This window comes from Triticum urartu, chromosome 7A (genome assembly GCF_056163025.1).
Source record: "Triticum urartu cultivar PI428250 chromosome 7A, HENAU_Tu73, whole genome shotgun sequence".
NCBI classification, from domain to species: Eukaryota; Viridiplantae; Streptophyta; class Magnoliopsida; order Poales; family Poaceae; genus Triticum; species Triticum urartu.
Window position 1 is genome coordinate 533,026,551 of NC_141879.1, and position 15,412 is coordinate 533,041,962.

Consider the following 15,412-nt stretch of genomic DNA (forward strand, 5'->3'; position numbering starts at 1 on the left):
GGCATGGAGGGTGGATTCTCCTTGACGCGGCGGTCTTACGAAGGCGGGGGCGGTGCCGGACCGCGGTCGAGGAGCGACAGCTGGAGCAGCAACTCGGTCTGCCTCACCTACTTGTCGTCCATCCACGCGGCCTCGGAGAGGAGGCGTGGCTGCTGCTCCTCCTTGTCGGAGATGACCCCCCCCCCCTTTACCGTAGGCGCCGACAGAGTGGTGGACACCGGCAAACCCAAAGAGTGTGGGTAGCGGCGCCATGCTCCTTTCGACCTTGGGATCTACCAGCCGGAGTCGAGAACCGGTCGCATCCGCTATCGAATTTGCCCATCTCTACGGTGTCTGGAGGAGTGGAGAGGAGGAGATGAGAGGCGGCTGTGCGTGGAGCAGAAATGGTGTTTGCCAGCGAGGCCGGCCTGCTTAAATAGCCAAGCCAGGTGGATCGATACCGCTTCAATGCGGGTGCATCAGTCAAAGTAGGCTTTGTTAGAAGTAAAATAGATGAGGGACAAGGAAAGCACTAGAAGGGAACACATCCACCGCCCTAGGCACCGATCCATCAGAGACGCAGTTGATGATGGCACAACGAAGAAGACGACAAAACCGCAAGGCTTCAAATTTAGTTGCAATCTTTGTGTTGTCACTAGGGTCCATGCCACTCCCATGTGACTGTGGGAGGAAATAGAGGAAAGACATATAAGGCACCAGAAGGGGAGACAGTCACCACCCTAGGTGTCGACCCATCGAAGACGCAATTGATGATAGCGCATCGTAGAAGATGACAGAAATGGGGGACTTTAAATTCAGTTGCAATTGTCCGCTTCACTCTCGTTACAACTGGGAAGGGGTAGGGGGACGAGGGGTGCTAGAAGTACATTGTGTTTAGCGGGGTTTTGATGCACGGTGTTGGATGGCATAAATCTCGCTTGAACTGAGCGCCGATGCATGCATCTCGTTTGGCCGTAGGCCTGTAGTGTCACGTGCAACCAGCAGGTTTGAGCGTGAAGTGATCACCGAGTCACGCCGACTGCTGCCAAATTCTGCACTCAGCCAGCACTGCTCGGGCAGATTTTAAGGGTAGATACAAAATTCGAAGTTGCGTCCGAGACGCCTGAAATTTAGGGCGATTTTTGGGAGCTAGCTTCAGGAAACGAGCGAGGTCGCTTCCTTGGAAAGGCTGTGGTGTGATTGTGCCATGCGTGACACGGCAGTCAAAATTGTGTTTGTGATCCCGCAAAAGAACAAAAAATGTGTTTGTGATGATCCGCTCTGACTGTGACATGGATTGTCGCCTTCTTTCGAAGTGGGGATGGTTTGGCCGTCACAGCACTAGGAACAAATCTGGTGGCCCTCACGAACCGAATTAACTGAATGTGGAAATTAATGTGCGTGAGGTGGAGGATGCAACGCAACGGCGACTGATGGAGATGTCGACAGAGTCAAGCTGCTTTGGATCTAGCCTCTACTCTACTGTCGTCCATCCAGTTGGCCGTCTGAATCTGCAGTTTTTCTTCGTGGTTCATTATCTGTTTCGGTAGCAATCAAGCCCGTTCGTCCAAACTGTGGCCCGTAGCATTTCTGCAGAGGTCTAGAATCAAACTAGCGCTCGCGGTTACAATATCTTCTCGACTTCTCCGCACATCGGCGTCCACATAATTGAGGTAAAGTGATAGGGCAATATGGTAAAAGTCTACATAACCTGTCCATCAGATTTTTTTTTCTAAAACTATCACTTTTTTATAGCACTTAGCAAACATGCCCGTGCGTTGCAACGGAAAATAAAATATCACATGCCCCTAAAAGCATCTACAACTGGACCCTCCATTTCCGCTCAAATTACCGAGTGACCTGCCCGGTCAATGTCCGGACAAAAATTAGCCACCCAACCAGGCTCCCCAAACCTAGCCCAAGTGTCTGGGCTGTCCAGCAACCCCCATATCTGGCTCATATGTGGGGTGGATATAAGGAGGCTCGGATCCAACCGAACACTACCGTCGGCCTGGCCCGGTATGGCCAACGCCGCTCCCACCATTGTCCCCACAAAAAGTAAATCAGGTGCCAAACCCTTGTATCAAACACAGTTAGCAAATTTAGTGTTTGTGGTCACGCGCGGCATTTGGGAGGCACCATTTACTATTTACAGTTGTAGATGCTCTAACTCAATAAGCATGGTTCAAGACCCACCCAAACACACACACACACACATACATGTTCAAGTCCTTTATTTGAACATGAGGCCGCATCTATACTCCCACTTATTCTCCTTCCCATCCTCAACCATGGTGGCCATGTTAGCCAATCGATCAATATATGTCTTAACATGGTCGATCACAAGGAGATGAATCACAGAACCACGCCAGCACATGGGAATGTTTTATACTTTCAAATCTAATTTTCGGTAACCGATCGAACGGGGGGCAGAGAGAGAGAGAGGCAATAATTTAACAAAGTCATACAACATATGTTATTTGGTTTCTTCTAAGAAATAACATCGTTATTTGGTTTCTTCTAAGAATTAGGAAAAAATATGTGTTAACATTTCCAAATATGTGCATGTTGCCAAATATAGTATTCTTTTTAGATATGTTTCATTTCTCGTTCTAATATTTAAATATACAACATATGTTATGCATGAATTACATACTATTTGTTCAAGTAAATATTGTGTTACCATTGAGAATTTTCCATATTATTATCATATGCCACCTAAAATTACCAGTTGTTCAAAATTGCAGCAGGTACATATTTGTCAGTTCAATTCTAAATCACTTTTTGTGTCATATATCAGCTATTTTTTGAAGTTACTTGTGCATCAAATTTCACTTCAAATATCAATGTTGGTATCGGTTTATTTTTCTCATATAATCATATAGAAATTAAAAAAACATATAATTTTGGCTAAACACATGTATGTACACCCACTTTGTTGTACACGAATATAACCATAGCTCATTAGTTGCAGTTTTGCTTTTTAGAATCTGAAGTTTTTTCTATTTCAGAAAAAAGAGAGTTTATGGGCTGGAATAATTAGCTGGGCTGCCCACAAAAAAAGAATAATTACTGTGCATTAGCCCAACACGCTCACGCAGAATTAACACATCTTCTATCCGCAAGCACACCTGAGTCACGGCTTTGTCTCAAAAGAGAAAGACGTAGTCACGGCCTTGCCTCAAAAAAAAACTTAGTTAGGGCCACCACAAAAATCTCGGCCGATCCCCTTTCTCCTTCTCCCTCGTGAGCATCCATGGAGAACGTGGATCTACCTCACAAAAAAAGGAGAAGGTGGATCTTCTCCCAGAAACAGCTCGCGACAAAAATCAGTAGAAATCTCTCTCTGAACTGTATCCACTCTTTCTTAATCCCTCTCTCAATCCTCAATCTCTCCTATATGCTCTCTGCCCCGCCCAGCACAGACCACTACCACAGGCTCGTCCATGGCGCGAACCAACTCCTCTACCACATATCGACGTCTGCTGCATGAATCCAGCACAACCTTTCTCCCACCGCCTCCCTGCCTAGTTGTCTCTATCCCACACACAACCTAGCCAAGCCATAGCACGAACGCGACCGACCCAGCCCTTGCACATGCGCGTCCGCCTAGCCCAAGCACGAACACTGACGGTCTACCCACATAGCGCGCGCCGCGTCTCAAATCCCAACACAGAATATCATCCCTGCTCGCATCTCTCGTAATCATGCCCAGCTCCAGAGGCCACGTCTACAATGCCTCCCCGGGCTGGAGTTTGTCCCTAGGCGAGCTCATCCCGCAGATAACCCGCGGAGTTGAGGGATGATGGAGGGTGTGGTTCAAGGGGTGGTGCCCATGGGACAAGAGGGGGTTGGAGCCTTTTTTTTCAACATGTGTCGAAGTATATAGGTATAGATACTGTTTTATATCTTAGCCGTCAATCTTTATGATTACATAAAATTAACGGATATAAAAGGGGTGACGTATGGAAAACTATGAAAGCCTCTGTACTTTAATACTAGGTAAAGATTTCGGAAACTATAGCAGACAATGCAAAAAAAATCAAAAGTATGACCCTGTCGGCCTCCACTAGGCCGAAAGGGGGTTTTCGGCCATGGCTTGGCCGAAAAGGACTTTTCAACCTTCGCTTGGCCGAAGAGAGGCCTACCAGGGCCGAAAAGACATTTTTGGTCCGGAGTAGGCCGAAAAGTTCTTTGGGCCCACCTTGTCACGTTAATGGTTAACTGATGTTGCATGGCTCCACTCTTCGGCTTACGTTAGGCCGAAGCAATTTTTTTTAATTTTGGTATATAAATACTGTGCAATCATTGCCCATCTTATACATTGAAAAAATATATTTTCGCGCAACCCTTTCCCCTCAATATTTTCCCGCCACCCTTTTCCCGCCAACCCCTTCCCGCCATATGTTCCTGCCACCCATTTCCCGCCAACCCCTTCCCGCCATATGTTCCCGCCAACCCTTTCCCGCCATACCACAGTCGCTCTTTCCCGCCATTTTCTCCTCTCAACCTATAAAAACCCCTTCAGATGAAGGTGGATAAGCAGTCCAGTGTAGTGTAGTCGAGATGTCCCATTATCCTTTCGATCATAGTTTTCACCCTGGGATGAGCAGGACTCTTCTGAGTCTAGCTGCCGATTTCAGGATGGACAATAGGATAGTTCCATGGGACGAACTCACCGGTAGTGACACCATAATGAATGAGTTGGCTCACGAATTATGTAGATCTGGGTGGCCTGAAAGGACCTATGAGGAGGTACGTAAATAACTTCTTAGGTTGCATGAAAGGTGGAAGAAGGTAGTGAAGCCGAAGAGTGAAACTTTTAGAAGGACTGCTGCAAAGCATCCATTTTATGGACTGAGGAGAGCGAGGACGAAGATGATATCTTTATGCCGCCGCTTCCGGGTTCTGCATCGTCAAAGGGTAAGAGTTCTGCATCCTCGAAGGGCAAGAGTTCATCATAGACGGAGGGCAAGAGGACCGCATCGTCGAAGGGCAAGAGGGCCGCATCAACGGAGGATGACGATGATGACTTCATGTAGTATGTAAGTTGTATTCCAGTTCTACCGTTTCATTCAGATGTACTTGCATTATTAGTTTGTACTGTATTATTGTAGGGCATTGTGTTCTATCTGAATTTCATTTTGTAGTATGTAAGATGTATTTATTAAGTTCAGTCGCACCATTTAATTCAGATGTACTTGTATCTTAATTATCGGTTGTAGTCTCTTTGGAAATGCAACTGGAATAAGAATGCGGATTAATAGTAATATGTCTCTCGCATACATAAAACAATATATTTCTCCTGATCAGATAGAAGCAAGTGTGATAGTAACACATACATGAAGCATGTCTCATACATAAATACTGACTCACAGCTGCGAATTGTCTGAAACTAACATAGATAATGACTCATACATAGATAGATAAGCATATCACTGTGGAGGACGACGACGAGTCTGGGTCTTCCTCGGGCGAGGACCGGAAGGCGATAAGCGCTAAGGTGGTGGACGAGGCTCGCGGTAACCACAACCATAGTTAACCTCGTCTGTCACGGTCTGTGTCTCTTGCGTCGGTGGTGGTGGTGGAGTGTGAAACACTGTCAGCAAGAAGTCAGAAATGTTTGCAGCTTGGTCATCATCCTCGTCGTCGCCCTCAAAGTACGAAGCACCACCACTAAGCATCGGTGACTGCACTGAATGCATGAACGGTTGCGACTGGTTGCCACCTGCAGTAAAGTAAAACATGTAAAATTGATAGAAATGCATGAACGAAGCACCACCACTAAGCATCAGTGATTGCTGAGAATGCAGGAACGATTACTACAATGTTGAAAAGAATGTAGTGAGTAGTGTCACCTAGTTCCATCTGCTAATGCCAGTAAGCGCTCCCTAGCTGTGAAGGAGGTGGTTGATGCCAGGAAGAGCTCCCTGGCTGTGAAGGAGGTGGTTGATGCCAGGAAGAGCTCCCTTGCTGTGAAGGATGAGGTTCTGCATGATGCACATAGGGTCGTGGTTCTGAATGGTGCACAGAGGGTCGTGGTTCTGAATGTTGTACAGAGGAACGTGGTGGACGATGTGCTGGAGGAGGACGTGCAACATCTGAAGACCGTCTACACGTAACAGTTGCATAAATCCCGCGTAGCTTGTCATCAAGACGCCTCAACCATGAGACGCCCTATCGTGGTGGGATAGTTTATCCCCTTTGAAAGCGCTACATTAAGGCTGAAACCTCCTCTCGCGCATGTACTGTCAAGTCACCCTATACACGAAGAGTTAACCAATTATATCCTCGTTGTATGAACCAGACACCACGCATAGATAACCAAGCGAATATGTCTAGGTTAACAAAATACTTAACATATGAGAACCAAGGCACGTACCGCGTGGTGTCTGGTTCCCACAACAGAGATAGTTGGGTACATATCGCTAGTGAGAGGGGGCTTCAGTCTGATCAGGAGCAGCTGATGGAACCAATAGATCCTCGTTGTATGCCGGTAACGCTGCAGATACAACCCGAACATTTCCCAGTTAAAGGGCCGAACCTCACCCCAGATATTTGTCGGCGCGGTAGTCCATTCGTTAACGTAAGGGGTAATGCTATTAAGCCAATAAGCCAATAAGGAGTAATGCTATTAAGCCAATAAGCCATGGACTTGTTTCCTCCTAGGCGACTGTATCTGAGATTGACATGCGCGATACATGATTAGGTATATTCTGAATGCAGAGCTGACAACTAAAATAGTATTAGTACTTACTTCTGCACGTGTTCTGGCAAGTGTGGAATATCTGGAATATCAGGCTCTTGATATAGACCGAACTGTCTCATCACCCTATGAAGAGCCATCTCCTCAACCGTCACATTGAACACCAACTTGGCTTTGGTCATCCAATAGTACTGATCTCTAGTGCACAATCCAAAAATCCCAACTGGGCACCTCGATGATATAGCCTGAGGCGAGTATGGCTCCCAGATAACTTGATCCTCATGCAAACTATCAAACTGCCCCGTGAAGGACGGGTAGCATCCCCTAACCTGGCTATGTGCAAATTGTCTCTGTGCATGACAACAAATAAGCATTAGTAATACTATTGAATGGCAAGAAATAATGGAATTAATTGTTACTTAATATAAAAGTACCTCTCGTCGTGCCCAAACAGATCCCATAGTAGGCAAGTCGCCGATAGCAGGCACATAAGCCCTAGCTAAGTCCTCCAAACCAAAAGGTTTATCAACGTAGACATAGGATCATCCAATAGGGAATCTCTCGTATGACCAGAGCTGCAACAATAATGGACATCAAAAAAATTAAACATAGTCCTGACATATTACAAATTAAACATAGTCCTGACATATTACAAATTAAAACATAGTCCTAACATATTACAAATTAAAACATAGTCCTAACATATTACAAATTAAAACATAGTCCTGACATATTACAAATTAAAACATAGTCCTGACACATTATATAGCTTGTGAGTTATTTCGTCCTCGTCCGCCCCTTTGGCCTCGACTGCCACGACCACGTCCGCCTCTTGCTCCTGTTGTCGCAGCCGTCGATGTGGAAACACCATCTTTGTTCAGGTCGGGACAATATTTCATCCTATGCCCATAAGCCGCGCATAACAAACATTGTCTGGTTGCTCCACCAGCTTCAGATTGGTCCATATCGTTTCAGATGCGACGGGCCTTTCGTCTGCCCCTACTTGTTCGCCGAAGGTCTGGATGCGGGATGTATACTCTCTCACCGTCGTTTACCTTGTTGAAATTGCCGACGACTCTAAACCCTGTCATCTCACCTATCCATGTGTTGAGAACTGCCTCTTTTAAATAGTATGGGGACATGAAGGAGATAGCATCCAACTCAATCTGGCCACATGCAGCCAACACATGAGAGCAAGATAGGTGCAACAACTTTGGTTTGTTGCATGTACACTCACATGTTGGATAAAATTCCGTTCCAATTTTTACCTCATGTCTAGAACCAAAACCATCGGTAGGAAGCTGAACCTCATACCTCCTTTCTTGATTCCCTATGAGTCTGACAGTGTGCTTCTTTGTTTTCTCTATCTTCTTTGCCATGTATTCCATGACACGGCTACAATAAGATGTATTCCATGGCAAGTGGGATGATTTGATTGTTCCCATCCACACCAATAGCAGTCAGAATTTGCCCTCTATACTGGCCGGTTAGGAGTGTACCATCCACAAACATAACAGGAGGACAATGCCGGAAAGCCTCGATGCAAATAGCGAAAGAGAAGAACACTCGTTTCAACACCTTGAAATCTGGTATACTCAGCAACCTCATGTGTTGTACCTTCACATAAGTGTCGGGATTTCTCTCCTTCAGTATGCCAAGGAGACGGACAACATTATCATATGAGTCAAAGAACGTCCCAAACCTTTCCTCCATAGTCTTCTGCTTAGCCCTCCAAGCCTTCCCATAAGGAATGACATAATTTCATCTGACCTTCACTGCTGTCTGGATGTGCTTTGCTTCCATATCTTTCTTCTCTATTATCTCAGTATACATGAGTTGCGCCACTACAAAAAACATGTCAACTTGTGACCCTCACTATTGGCCTCTAAAAGGTAATAGTTTTTCATTTGTGACCTTTTTGTGACAAAAAACAAAAGGTCAAAAGCTGACGGTCGTAAATTGAAATTAATGACCTTCTCTCAGAAGGTCATTGAACCCATGACCTTCTGTTTTGGTCATTGGTTGTCGGCCCAGGCCACGTCGGATCCGACGTGGCAAAATTGCGACCAATTGAAAAGGTCACTGACAAGATTGAGCCCGATCTGATTCGGTGTTTTACATGGGCCGAGCCCATTAATTCAGCCTTTTAGGATATATTTTTTGCTTGATGTTTTTGGGCCTTTTCTATAATGGGCTTTTACCTTCCACATAGTTTATTTCCTTTTTGTTTCTATTTTCTATTTGAGTCGAGGCCTTCTTATAATACTTCTGAATAGCTTTTCAGCCCAGGTTCTTTTGTACCTAAGAAAGGTATAAACAATTATGTACCTAAGAAAGTCGACAATGGCATATGGCAGGATATGAAATCGGATACAAGTAATAGACAAACTAGTTCCAACAGATTGACTAAATTGAACTGCTATATAACCAAGTTAGAGCTCGCAGAAGTTGCAGGTAAATACACATCCATAGAGTTAACAGTAGCAAAAGATGACTTTGGTCTCTGCTTGACTAATGAATCAGTACATCTTCAAGCGAAAAATCATGAAGATCACACTACGATGTCCCTAACAACAGTAGAAGTTTAGAGGTGTGACAATATTTCGTAATATACAAGCCTTAGCTACAACTTTCCGCTTAACATGCAAATAAAAATCAGCCACTTATTGCTTATTTCATGCTTCAATTTTTATTTTCAGTTTTGTTAGGATAATCTGTATGCATAGGTACAGTCCTATACTTGTTTGGGAAGTCAAGATATTCATGTCTACAATTATATAGAGCCAAACAATCATTTAAGCATAGAAGGCACGTCATTTCTATATATAACTAAAGCATATTCAGCAAGCTACCGAAGCCAACAACTGGTGATACAAGTAGCATAAGCATAATACAACAACATATAATTGACATATGTAGTTCAGTTGGACATATCAAAGAAGTCCAGTCGGATCATAAGCAAGTATTCTTCGCAGGTTAACCTCAATACAACGCCCCAACTTTGTTAATTATCAGCAAACAACACATGTCAGACATCTACCTTTGTTCTACTGAACCAATTGGACAACAACCATCTATTTTGTAACAACAGCAGTTAACTTGGGAGAAATCCAACCAAACCAATTGGTAAACAAAATTGCACTGAATTTTTGGGGCATCAAGCAAGCAACTTAATTGGCAAACAATAAAATTTAGTTTTGGAGCAGCAGAAATCAGGGACTAAGCCAAGGAAATCGGAACAGGGAGATGTAGAGGGAGGCCTTGAAATAGAGTTGTTGCTTCCACGTGGCTGGGCATATTCCACGGTACATCATCACTCAGGTACTTCCACTTCTCACCATCGGCCTTGCCAATCTGCGATTCGACCAACCCAAACCAGATCAGGACACAGAATTCACAAGGAAACTCAGCATTACACAGTATAAATAAATGAAGTTTGTCGTGGTTGAAAGGAACATGTGTATATTTCTTGTCATGGCACCGTAAAAGTTGCAGATTAGGTAGGCAGCAAGGTTGGTCAAGTAAAAGCAACCGGAACCGCATGACCTACACAGCACCGAAATTAAGTCCGAATCATCTACCCGTAGATAGCAGACAGCGAAGGCAACAGTAGCTAGTAGCACTCTAGTAGTACTGAAGCAATTGAATTGAATCTCCAAGACATGTGGATCTGCCTGCCAGACAGCAGGAATTCACATCTGACAGAACATTTCATCCTCACCTCATATTAATCAAAGACACTTATGAGGGTAAGACACAGTGCCAACTTTTCAGTGCAAAATCTCATAAAAATAACCTACATGCCAGTTTTTACTACTGCAAGGGCTCTATTATAACAACTATTTTGTTGATATTAATTATTATCACAGGAAAGTGAAAAGGTATTTCAGGAAAGAAAAATGGCATAAACCTGCAGGAATGTTGACTAAGCCTGAGTCCTCATGTCATACCACCTTACTAATTCAACACACATAAGTAAATCCAGATATAAGCAACATCTTACAGGTAAATGCTTGCAAAGATACATAAGGTTTATGACTTTCTTGTGTAGATTTGCATAGACGGATGGTAACTGAATTTCATGAGCAAATGAAAGTTCATAACTGAAGATATAACTTCGCGAGTTCTACAAATGGTGCTAATTAATCACACCTAACCACCTAGTAGTAAGGCAAGTTTCGCTGTACGAGAATCAACGATCCTCAACAGGGGAATTTTAGAGTACTCGTATCGTATTCAGACCCCAAAAAAAATGTGTAGCAGCTTCCTACCGATCCACAAGGGAGCACACCAGAATGAGATGTTCGTCAAAGGTGAAAAGAAAGAACAGTTACTCACGGAGTCATGAGAAATGTGGGGAGATTGGATCTTTTGCCCCACTTTACTTGGGCATTAGATGATTTACCCCATTTTACATAGGATTAGATCATTTGCCCCACTTTTCATTTTTCTTTTGATGATTTGCCCTTTTCAATTACTGTAATCATTTTTTATTTTGTATCCCTTTTTTCTCCATGCGAAAAGACACAATTGCCCCTGTGGCTAATTTACAATTTGACACCGCTGTTGGACTGACACTAAGTTGCATCGACGAGCTCACTGTTCCCCAGTTCAACGCATTTCCTCTGTTCTTCTTTACTCATACCAGAGGAGGCCGACCACGGCACCTTGGCCCCCATCTTGGCAGCAGCAGCCCGACGCGGCAGCTCCCGCAGATGGTCGGCCGGCGCCGGCGGCTCCCGGGGCTCCCGCTGCGGCTCCTCGGCCTGGGGCGGCGGCTCCGGCCGCAGCTCGGCGGACCGGCGATTCCCGGGGCTCACGCCGCAGCTCGGCGGACCAGCGGGTTCCGTGGCTCCCGCTGCAGCTCCTCGGCCCGGGACGGCGGCTCCCGTTGCAGCTCGGCGGCCCGCCGCGGCGGCTCCCGCTCCAGCTCGGCGAACGGGCGGATTCCAGGGCTCCAGCTGCAGCTCGGCAGATGGTGCGCTCGTTGCTGGTAAAAACTACCTTCTTCCAATGATTAATGGATTTACAGTTTTGATGTGTGTCAGCTCGTTGGTCGGTAATAGCTATGGCTGGACGACAGTGTTGATAGTACTAATTACCCTAGCAGCTGGTACTGCTTCAATCATGGAGCTGGGTACATTATATAAAATGCTTTGCTTAGTTATCTCCTCCAGATGCTTCATACTTTAATTGTATCACACTCAAAATATATATGCTTCATCTTTTGCTGGATCTACTTTAGTCACTGGTCAGAGATCTATATATATGATGTGCATCCTGGCATATGCATTTCGTTGGAAATTGGCAGCATATAACATCTTCATAGGAAAAAAAATAGACTGACAACATATGTTCACTTAGCACATGGAATTGAGAGAATATATCACACTGAAATCACGAACTGATGCCACAAAAAGGTTTGCTTGGTTCAAGCGACATGATAAATTAATCCGAGTTTACATCAAGCAAAAAAGTATTTTTTTCGAGCCAATATCTTTGAAATTGACAAATTTCAACACCTCTACGAATTTAAAATAGAATTGAATGCACTAAAATGAGAGCTTCTTCCTCTTCGGGGTCAATTTTTTCTTGCATGCCGTAGAGCGTGAAGGGAAGTGAGAAGTAGGTGATGCTATAGAATTAACAGTACTTGTCCCACATGGCTGTGATGCATCGTCTCCAGCTATGGCCATAGCAAGCCTCCTGCATGTTTACACACCAATGTTATAAAAGTAGGATTTTTCTTTTGCATGAATCAAATGTGCTTATGAAAAATATAATAGGTACCTCCTTGTGATAGGCCCAGGGCTGTTATGAAGGCTGGGAGGCAGTGTGATTGTTGTTGTGCGTGTAGGTGTCGCAACAACAACTGGAGCGAGCTCGCGAGCAGACACATCACTAGAAAGTTCAGTCACACCGGATGTTAGAAATGGTATAATAGTACTAATTTGATACTAATATAAAGGAGATATTAGTGCATGGTTTACCTCTCTTTAGCTTCATTTTTTTTGCAAGTTGCTTTCCTGTGCCCCAATATCCCACATTCTTTGCACCTATTTCTGCTGCGAAATCTCTTCTTTTCCTTTTCCTTTTCTTTGTCACCTCCTTCTTGGTCATTTGTTTTTCCATTATCATCTTTTTTCTTCCGTTTGCTGCCACCACCGTCTTCAAGGCAACTTTTGATTCTCTGCTTCCTCCGTCTCCCAACGGAGCTCTTTAAATCCGGTGGCACCATCTCAAAATCTAGATTAACATGAGGCCATTGAGACTTGTCCGTGATTGGTTCAATCTCTCCAGCATAGGCAGCCCGAAACCTACTCACGGAGTAGTACTCATGTACATCCATGGGCAGCTCCTTTGTTCCTTTGATCCAGCTATTGAAGCACTCAGCTAGATTGTTGTGAATGTAATCACATTTTATTTCTGTGTTGAAGTCACATCTCATCCACTTTAAGTTATGATAGGTACACAAGTAGGTACTCACTGCAGGTTCAGCTTCAAATATCTTGCCCATATGATAATTAAATGTTTCCAAATGATAAGCCTTGGCTGCTGGCCACATGCGACCAAAAACATCTCCGTGAAACTTCTTTTTGAAGTTTGCCATTAGATGCCTAAAGCATTCCCTTTGCTCAGCTTGAGGAAACACAATTTTAACTGCATTCTCTAACCCTTTGCATGCATCAGTACAAATAGCTAGAGTTTGAAGATGTCCTATTGCCCTATGCAGTTGTTGCATAAACCAAATCCAGTTACCCTCGGTCTCCGTACCAAAGAAACCAAATGCTAAAGGAAACATCCAATTTTGTCCATCTAGTGCTGTACATGCTGCTAATTGACCATTCCACTTTCCAGTCAAAAATGTGGAGTCTATACTGACATATGGTCTACAACCAGCCAAGAAGCCATCAATGCACGGCTTAAGTGCCATAAAAAATCTGCGGAAATGCACTTCACCTCCTTCCCTCTTGACATCAACCTCGACAATGCTACCAGGAGATCTTTTATCAATCTCAGCTTTGAAATTCAATAATGACTGAAAGCTTTTTCCCCAGGTCCCATATAAACTATTCTTGGCCCTTTCTTTTCCCTTGTCAACAGTATGATACCCAATAGTACATTTGTATTCGGCCTGTAGCTTTTTTCGGAGCTCACTGGCACCAATGTTTGGTTCAGTTTGAAGATACCCCATTGCCTTTTCTGCCACCCATGCTTGGTCTGCCATGCTTGTAATCACTGCAGCGGTTGATGAACACTTATGAGGCTTTACTATCTTGTTTACCTGCAGAAAACACAATACCAACCATTAGTTGCAAGTAATTTATAAAAGATAGTTTTAACATAAAAGATGATTCATGTTAGATAAGTTTGTACCCTGACTGTTTTTCCATCTTCTATTGTCCTAGCAGTTATTCTCCAAGGACATGCATTTCCTTTACAGTGACCCACAAATCTAGTAGTGTCACTATCCTTGGTCTTGATGTCAAACTTGCCTCTAATAGCAAATGTTCTCATGAGCATCCTAAACTCGTTCATTGAACGAAACAAAGATCCTTCCTCTATCACAGGATGTTCCTTATCATACCAAAAGTGATCCTCTTCAGGCATATGGTCAGGCACAGGAAGAGCCGCATCAGCAAGTAAATCCTCATCAATATCAGCCACACATGCATCAACATCTGCAATGGAGGCTTTCATAGCTGCTTCAGATACAATTTTCCGATGCTCAGGTTCATCATTGATGCCAAGCACCGAGCACATGTTCTCTTCTGTTATAGGAACATCAATTTCTTCATCATTCATTGGTGCTATCTCAATCTTGGACCAATCAACACTTCCTTCCATAGTTGATACATATGTATCATTGCTAGCCACCGGCCAAGACCTACTTGGAGAACAAAAGATTTTCAGTTATGGAGGGGACATAAGGGCATCATCTAACTGTCATTTTGTTATGTTAGGAAACAATTAACAAATTGTTTAATATTCATTTTCCAGTAAAACTAAGTGTATGCCCATGTCATTGGATTCATGATCCTCGTAGAAGTATTCATCCACATGGTTTAAAGATTTGGATAATTTCAGAACTTTATACTCCTGAATCCTGATAATTATGTTTCCATCATATTGTTGCAGTTGCAGGGTTACTACAAGTGTAGCAGCGTTAGGGGCTGCCTAGCGAGGAGATGCCAAGAGGTTCAAACCCTGGATCCGTGTGGCACTGTGTGTGTGTTTGGCGTGGGGTGGGAGGAAGGGGAGATAATATACTGACCAATCTGGAGCAGATCGTGGTGATCCATGGACGCAACAGTCGCCTCCCTGTCCGGCAGTCTATGGGATCGTCTCAGTTGTCATCTGTGTGAAGCCTCACTGTGCAGGGGTCGTCGGAGTTGATGGCTTGGGGGCCGGCGGTGGATCCGCCTCTCCACTAGCCATGAACACCACGACACAACAAAATCAATCTATGATTTGTTAGTAGTTGGTTCCGTTGGATAAAGCCATGTAAAGAAAGTAATGTGATTTGTTCCCTGTTAATTAGTTGCTTCGGTTGGATACAGGCTTGTAAAGAAAAAAGATTTGTACAGTGTCAAATTGTAAATTAGCCACAGGGGCAATTGTGTCTTTTCGCATGGAGAAAAAAGGGATACAAAATAAAAAATGATTACAGTAATTGAAAAGGGCAAATCATCAAAAGAAAAATGAAAAGTGGGGCAAATGATCTAA

General features: G+C 44.0%; 2 protein-coding genes and 1 long non-coding RNA gene across 3 annotated transcripts; 1 reads left to right on the forward strand and 2 right to left on the reverse strand.

Moving 5' to 3' along the window:
* Positions 1 to 5,293: 5,293 nt before the first annotated feature.
* On the reverse strand, positions 5,294 to 11,017 carry LOC125526553 (uncharacterized). The gene is made up of 5 exons (XR_007291771.2): positions 7,120 to 11,017; positions 6,737 to 7,035; positions 6,362 to 6,658; positions 5,838 to 6,240; positions 5,294 to 5,707 (listed from the first exon to the last, which is right to left on the reverse strand). It is a non-coding gene; the product is annotated as an uncharacterized LOC125526553 (long non-coding RNA).
* Positions 11,018 to 11,110: 93 nt separating this feature from the next.
* On the forward strand, positions 11,111 to 14,962 carry LOC147960308 (uncharacterized). The gene is made up of 2 exons (XM_087537408.1): positions 11,111 to 11,678; positions 14,825 to 14,962. The coding sequence occupies exons 1-2, from the start codon at positions 11,200 to 11,202 to the stop codon at positions 14,865 to 14,867; spliced, it is 522 nt and encodes a 173-aa protein (XP_087393534.1). The 5' UTR covers positions 11,111 to 11,199; the 3' UTR covers positions 14,868 to 14,962.
* Positions 11,714 to 15,046, reverse strand: LOC125546836 (uncharacterized). The gene is made up of 5 exons (XM_087537407.1): positions 14,961 to 15,046; positions 14,063 to 14,573; positions 12,676 to 13,970; positions 12,476 to 12,586; positions 11,714 to 12,391 (listed from the first exon to the last, which is right to left on the reverse strand). The coding sequence occupies exons 2-5, from the start codon at positions 14,531 to 14,533 to the stop codon at positions 12,238 to 12,240; spliced, it is 2,031 nt and encodes a 676-aa protein (XP_087393533.1). The 5' UTR covers positions 14,534 to 14,573; positions 14,961 to 15,046; the 3' UTR covers positions 11,714 to 12,237.
* Between the last annotated feature and the right edge of the window lie 366 nt (positions 15,047 to 15,412).